The 7,987-nt window shown below is 46.9% G+C and overlaps 1 protein-coding gene across 1 annotated transcript in view; it reads right to left on the bottom strand.

The window, feature by feature from the left end:
- Window positions 1-3,448, bottom strand: part of robo3 (roundabout, axon guidance receptor, homolog 3) — a gene marked incomplete at both ends in the record, with an annotated part of 68,301 nt that extends 64,853 nt beyond the window's left edge. Inside the window, one exon of the mRNA XM_084474252.1 lies at window positions 3,298-3,448. Within this exon, the coding sequence (XP_084330378.1) occupies window positions 3,298-3,448 (151 nt within the window). The remainder of the gene's footprint in view (window positions 1-3,297) is intronic.
- Between the last annotated feature and the right edge of the window lie 4,539 nt (window positions 3,449-7,987).

The following is a 7,987-nucleotide window of genomic DNA, read 5'->3' as shown; positions in this document are numbered from 1 at the left end:
GAGTTGCTCAAGGGTTAGCAATCCGTGTGTATCGGCATCCAGCCGTGAACTCACAACACCACCGCCAATCCTAAAGATTGCGAACGCGAATGCCGCCAACGTAGGTGGACCTTTCTATCTCAATAAACAAGCGTGTATTTATTTGTTGGTTCTATTCTTCGGCTAATTTCAACATCACTCATTGACGGGGAGTCGAGTGAAAGAGTCTCGGGCTCAATACTTTTGTCTCACCTTAACCAACGACGGATCGATCGCGGCCAATTGACAGCGCGGTCGCGTCGGGGGGGATTTCTTTTTTTTTACCGCGGCACCTCGACCGCCCCTCATTCAAGACCCGCCCACGTCCCGACTTTATCGATAGCGGGCTATCAGTTGTTATCGGGGGGGGGGGGGGGGCGTGTGGTGGAGATTACCTCAGACCTGGTGGAGCTCCAGGGACGTGGTCTCGAAGAATATGAAGCCGAGGCGCGCGGAGGCACGTCCGCCGCCCCGGGTTCTAAATCAGGAGCGGATACTCCACCGAGAGAGAGTGAGATTCTCCTCAATAGATTAATTGGACCTCGTCTCCGCTCGCATTCACACTCTCGCCGAGCCCCCTATAGATCTGACGACGGGAACAAGCAATCTGCACTCCATTAGAGCAGGCCGATAAGAGGCGAATGGAAAGCGAGAGCGACTGATAGAAAGAAAGAGAGAGAGAGAGAGAGAGAGAGAGAGAGAGAGAGAGAGAGAGAGAGAGAGAGAGAGAGAGGAGAGAGAGGGAACGCAAGACACGCTGGATGGTAGGAAGTGTGAAAGAGCGAGGCCGTAAACGTCGCCTTATTGCAACGGCCACACACCTCCGCTGTGATAAGCGACTTATTGGGGGATTGTGTAGGTGTGGGTGTGTGTGTGTGTGTGTGTGTCTGTATAGGTGTGGGTGTGTGTGGGGGTTAGGGTTAGGGTTGGGGGGGGGTAGGCAAATCTAAAAAATGATACAATATTACAACTCGTTCCGTACACAGCGACACCACACTCCCAGCGCTCAACTCACTCACGCAGACTCCCAGCGTGTGAGCATGTGCGCCAAAAAACCGAGAGATAACTCGAAACCCTCACCGCAGCGTCAACGCGGCATTCCACGCCCCGGAAGGCAATTAGCCGCGCTCGCGCTCGCACTCCGTGCCCACGTACGGAACACAAGGTGCGGAAACCACAGCGGCGGCGGCGGCGGCGGCGGCAGCGGCGTCCAACGAGGAACTCTTTTGACATCCGCCTGGTGCGGTGGGAGCCGCTGGCAGGCCGCGCGCGCTGCTGGGTTGGAACGATGAAAGGAAGAAAGACACGAGGGAAGGAAGAAGGCTGGGCCGGTGGGGGGGGTGGGGGGGGTGGGTGGGGGGTGTGGACGGAGACAATAGGAAGTGAGGATAAAGAGGAGGTGAACAATAGTGACCAGGCACAGTTCTAGCCTTCACAAAAGGGGACATCAGCATCACCCGCCAACGTATTCATTTTGCTGATTGCGTTACGTATACATGTACACGTGTGCGTGTGCGTGTGTGTGTGTGTGTGTGTGCGTGCGCGCATGTGTGTGTGTGTGCTCGTGCACGTGCACGTGCAGCCACAGCTTTCATTGGTATGCGGTGACATGCAGACAAAGCCAGGGTGCTCATTAGAGAGCACATCAAGGTGATCCCCTGCCTTAACTCCACCCTATAAACATGCACGCTCACACACACACACACACACACACACACACGCATGATCACACACAAACCCACACACACATGATCACACACACAGACCTACACACATGCTCAAGCACACATATACACATACTCCCACACACACACGCATGATCACACGCACACACACACACACACACACACATACAACGCATATACATATACACCCCATATACACTCATTACAACTCTCAGTAGCAAAGAACAGCAGGGACATCCCATCACACTGGTAATGGACACACACACTAACACAGTATACTTCACACTCAAAGACATGAACACACACATTATTGTAACATTTCAGACCCACCCCCCCCCCCCACACACACACACACACACACATAAACAGTATATCCTACAAACACACACAGCTTTGACAGTTGATTTTTCTCTCTTTTCTAAAACATCTAGAGCAAGGCAGGAGGGTTCTCCATGCTTGTTTTTCAATGGCAGATTGAGATGTGAGCCAATGAAATGACGAAAGAAGACTCTCACTGTGTGAGAGTCTCTCTCTTCCTCTCTCCATCTCTCTCTCTCTCCCTCTCTCTCTCACTCTCTCTCCATCTGTCTCTCTCTCCCCCTCCCTCTCTCTCTCTCTCTCTCTCTCTCTCTCTCTCTCTCTCTCTCTCTCTCTCTCTCTCTGTCTCTCTCCCGCTGGCGGTGGTTAAGTTCAGGAGATGTGAGGAAGCTCTCCGTCTCGTCTCCCAGCAGGAGGCTTTCTCACAGCGCGACGGCTGAGCACAGTAACTCTGGAGTGGTGACTCCTGGAACTTGTGTTGCGTTATTCTCCTCATGTCTCAGAAGCAGAACTCGCACAAAGCACACTGTCACTGGCTTGTGAGTATAATAATAAAAAAAAAGAGTTTCTTCCAATAATTCCATCTCAGCACCTCCTTCATATCACTTTATATTCACCACTTTAAAGTGTTGTGTTGTGTGACTGGGGCATGGCTCTCCTCGGTCATGCTTACCCAATAATTACAGACTTCCCTATTTGTTGTGGAAGGTGTCTTAAACATTTTTTATTTTATTAATTTTTTAAATATTATCTATACATCTCTAACCACATTACACACTTTTCTTTAGACTGACAATAATTCCAATCGGTCATCGCTCTGATCCGAGGAGGATGCATTTGAAACGGTCCCTCACATCACGTGCAGAGATCACAGGCACTGGGCTCTTTTTGACAACTCAATATAAGCTCTCCCCTTTTTCCTTTCTGCTTGGTCCGGTCGCACCGCTTTACCATCACAAAAGACTCGCCTCCCTGCCTGGTTTCAGTGCCTCAAGTCCTTTCAAAGAGAAAAACCCCAACGCGCCCCGCCGACCACAACCTGTCAAAGACGCACAATTGGAACTCGCGAGTCAATGGAAGACCAAAGGAGGTCCATGGAGCCGAATGACCCGGAGAAAGAGGGAGAAGAGTGGGGGGTGGCTGATGGGGTAGGGGGGGTGATGGAGGGGTTGTTGGTAGGGTAGGAAGGGGGTGTGGGGTGGGGGGGGGGGGGGGGAGTGTGGGGTGTGGGGGGTGGGGGGGGGGGGGGGGAGGTTGAGGTGAGGAAGCCCCTTACCGTTGAAGCCCGTGAAGTTGCCCCAGTCAAGCATGGAGCCGTTGAAGAGCGGCATGGAGCCGTTGAGGAACGGGTCGGTGCCGTTGTGGTCCCGCAGGCTGTCTGTGAACAGGTTCATCTGCAGCAGGGTCTTCAGCAGATAGCGCAGCATCTTGCCGCCTGGCTTTTCCCCCACGCGGAGCCGGTGGAGAGAGGCAGCCTCGGTCCCCTCTACCAACGCCTCTGTTTCGATCTGTTTCTCACACTTCACTGTTCGCACGCTCTCCCGTGTCCTGAAAAAAAAAGATTCTGTGTCGGGTTCAGCGACTCAACGCCTCTGAGGCATGACTCCTTCACTGCGGTCCTCTGCGGTCCAATGAACTGGACCGAAAGATGCGGAAAGTTCAAGAAAAGAAAGAAGCGTATCTCTCTCTCTCTCTCTCTCTCTCCAAATCTCTCCAATGTGTTAGGACTGTAAACTCCCGTCCAAAAAAGAAAAGCCAGCAGAGTGTTTGGTTGAAAAAAATCACAGGAAAGGATGAGTTGCTTTAATGTGTTAAAAGGATGCAGGAATCTGCAGTCATTCTGTTCCTTGATCTCCTCCCCAGTGTCGGATTGTGCCTGCCTCTTGCTCTCCCAGGGCGCTATTGTTCGGAATCACATAACTTCACACCACTTCCCACTCAGAGCCATGCAAAAAAAAAACCCTCTCGCCGGTGTGAAAGAATCCGGGATTCTGTTCCACTCCTTTCGGATTTGCTGCTCATTTTTTCAGACCCCTCCCACCTAGCTCCTCCTGTCCTCCCCCTCCCTCTCCCTCCCTCTCTCTCTCTCTCTCTCTCTCTCTCTCTCTCTCTCTCTCTCTCTGCAGAGGGGTCCCTGGGGGGTCCAGAAGAGAGAGAGAATGGGAGAGAGAGACCGAAATAAAGATGGATAGAGCAGGTGCTGTTGGCAATAAATGTTTAATTATTACATTAATAATCATCCCAGGGGGGTCAGAGTTGGCCAGAGAAATAGTGGCGGGGGCTGCCAGCCACGGTCTTCAATATAAGTATTCACAAACACACAGAATGACAGTGGCACACTATGTGAAGTACCGGGCAGATGTCAGGCAAACAAACATTGGCTCTGATCTGGCTACCGGGCTTTGCCTCTGTATCAAAACATGATCTTTTTTTCGGCTTGATGTCTGAATGTCTGTTTGTTGATGTCTGAATGTTTGATGTTTGCTTTCCCAAACATCATATCTTGCCAGAAAAAACAGCTTGTCCGAAAAAACTATTTCATGATCCCTGTACATGTACTGTATCTACTGCTACCTTTTCCCTCTAAAACAGGTTCAGTTGCATTCGCGTAAAAACCATACTTGGTAATTCTCTCAACAGCAAAGATCTGAATGTCTAACCAGGACGTGTGCCGTGTGGTCTTCTCCACCTCCACCTCCTAGTGTTCAGCGCCTTCTTTAAACAAACACACTAAACGATGCAAAAACAATGGACCTGCCTACCTCCTGATGAGCCTAAAGCATACATATGGTTAGCTATTGTCTGCATGCCCCCGTACCGACACACACATCGCACGCCCCCCCCCCCCCCAAGGCAGGACGGGGGAGAGTGTGGTGCCGGGACGTCCCACTGACAGCCCCAGTGTGTGTCCCATTAGCCCGGCCCAGCCCATCAGGAAGCCGGCCGGCCGCCTCCACAATGGGAGCTGTCCCCTTGAACAAAGTCGCCGTGACGACCTCCGTTCCGCCCTCCCTCCCTCCCTCTCCCTCCCTCATCCTTCCCAGGTCCTCCGTCCTCCCCTGGTCTCTTTTCCAATGGAGTCCACTCTCATTTTGAGGGGTCCTCTATTCATGGGGCATCCCATGCCAGCTATAGGCACACGCACGGAGCTAATGGGCGTTCACTATGGGAAGAGCGTGGAGGTATGGGACCCCCTTGTGCTAGACTGACGATGGATAATGCACGGTCATTATCTCATCACATCTCAGCACAAGTTGTCTAGGAGTCTGACAGAAAGGCCATCTGTGTGTTTGTTCTTAAGAAGACACATTTAAGTTGTAGTTAAGGGAACGCAGTGCACCTGCGTAGTTCTTTAAGTGAGACCTTTTCAAATAGATTGGCCCGTCGCAGCAAGGTTGTTTGTTACTTTTAGAATAAGCCCTGATCACTTAGAAGACAGTGTGATTGCAAGAGTCAATAAACAGTCAGATATCTTTGTGGGGGATTTGGGGGGGGGGGGGGTGTGCATAGATAAAGAGATGCAAATTCAGCACACTTCTTCACTGTTGGAAGTGTTGCTTGTCAAAGGTGTTCAACACACCCACACAAACACACATTCACACACTCACACTGGTCATGGCAAGATTCTCATCAACAAATGACTCCCATTCGACAAGATAAAATCAAAGTAAAACTGAAGCAAGTTTGAGAAACTCTGAAATAACAATAACCGTCGGCCAGTAATTACATAGCGGTTCAAACCAAGCGATAACAACTTGATCATGATTCCTGTGGTAGCAAAGTTGGCGCAATTGTGCAGGGCCTGGCCAGTGTGATTTGTGTTTATGCCTGTCATGAAGAATAATCCATAATGAGGACCAGTCCTGAAGAGCCACCACAAAGACGTGCATGGTTATCCAGAGATGATTGCGAGACTGGCGCAGAGTCCTCTTCAGCCACTCGTAACTCTGTGTAATAAACTGGGTAATCACTCTCAGCTTGTGTTCTGGATGAACACAAGCTTAACACAACATTATTCAACCGTGGCTCTAAATAAAGTGTTTGATTTACTCTAGGCTAAGTTAGCGAAACATGTTTTTTTCATAATTTGTCAATAAATTCTATATTGTGTCTTTGCATTGGTTTGAAGTGTTTTCAAGCTGAAATATTTGCCTAGCTTGTTTGCAATCAACTTTGTAGCATTTTAGAAATACTGCAACATTTAAGCATTAACGAATGCAAAAACGCAAAAACGGCAGTAAAAAAGTAAATTCCTCACTTATAGAGCATTTTTCAGACACAAATTCTTAATAGTAATCATAATATATGAATTGTTATATATTAATCATATAAATCATTAATCACATATTAAGATAATGGTTCATAAAAACATTTAAAAAGTGTTAGTTCATGATTTAAAACTAAAGTTAGTTCGTTTATTAGATGTCCCCTTGGGGAAATTATTTTTCACAGACATTCATAAGTTCATACATTTTTCGCCAGGCTTTTCTGACAGACAAACATTCCACACATCTGTGGCACACAGATACATAATCCAAAACACCTAGACATTTACACACATGACATCAGACATTTAACACATTTGACATATGCATCATGAAAAACACGTATACATTCATTTGGGTGGGGGGGGGGGGGGGGGGATAGACACTCATACATACAGTTATCAGGTATACAGGTATCAACGTTGGGGTACATGAGAGGCATACATTTGATTAATTTATCTGTGAGGTTTTGCTTTGTTGATTATTTTGATTATAACTCTCCCAGGGCGCTGAATAATGAATAATGCTACAATTCATGATTAGGTCCGCAGGTTAGAAAGCATTACTGAAGTCTTTTGTGTGAGTGTATCTAAAGTGAGAACTATCTTTGCCTTACCAAGCATTTCTAAATTAAATATAAAGGCTGGAAACACGTCAAGGACCATTGCAGCAGTACCAGGTAACAATAAGTTAACAAGTAGTCAGGCATTGTTAGTCCTCACTTTTTTTGAGGTCACACAAAGCACTGAACTTTACTGAACAGCATACTAATCATGAATTGCAGCATTATTAAGTGTTGATAAAGCATCATTAACAAGTTGTAAATACTGTTTGTAGCAGCAATGTATTGTGGACATAGCAGCAATAAGCCTGGAGAAAATCATGTACTACCTTGTGTAATTTATTCCTGCTCACGTTCAGTTTTTTGTGCTGAATCTTTGGATATTTTTCAGAGCATAATATCTTTATAAAAATATGTTAATCACGCCTGCGTAAGTGTTGTTTCCGACAGTTAAATGTTCCTTTTCAAGCTTGGTAACCAAATTTCATGCAGTTCCATTAACATCAGGGCCTAAGGGATGAGCCATTTCAATGTGATTTTGTAGCTGATGCCAATGTGATGCTAGTTGCTAGTTTAAATGCTCTGATGGATGCTTACAGGTCATTACTGTCATACATTGCGTGACCTTTGTTGCTAGTAAACTTATTATAGTAGAGTTGTAGGCCTCAGGCTTTAAATGCATTCCCTTTTGGCTTGGCTCCTCCCTCATTGTAGGCCTATTATTTGAATTAACCTTTGAATACTTATTTATTAGAGCTATTCATTTGAACCATTTGTACCATTATACTATTTTATTCTGATTTGGATAACTGAATATGTGATGTAAAGTGGAACTCATTGTTCCCTTAACATTTTATTATTAATCATGTTGTATCCATTCATGTACCATTCATGTCAAATAATGTTATGATGGATCTGTTTTATCGGGCAAAGAAGACACAGCTGTGACACGACCAGATAACAATGACAAATTTGTCATAAACTCACAAAACATTTAAACTGTCCCACTCCTTTTCTCTGCGTTTTAAACGTTGGCCCTTGTCAACACACCAATTGGAAAGAACAATTAAGTATCAACATTTGTTTTCTTGCTGGAGAGTTATCCTTCAAAACAGCCTGAAGCGTTCTGTCCAACTTGC

Source organism: Micromesistius poutassou (assembly GCF_964030765.1).
Source record: "Micromesistius poutassou genome assembly, chromosome: 10".
Classification (NCBI taxonomy): Eukaryota; Metazoa; Chordata; class Actinopteri; order Gadiformes; family Gadidae; genus Micromesistius; species Micromesistius poutassou.
Note: the sequence above shows the minus strand (reverse complement) of the source record. Positions and strands in the feature narration are given on the sequence as shown.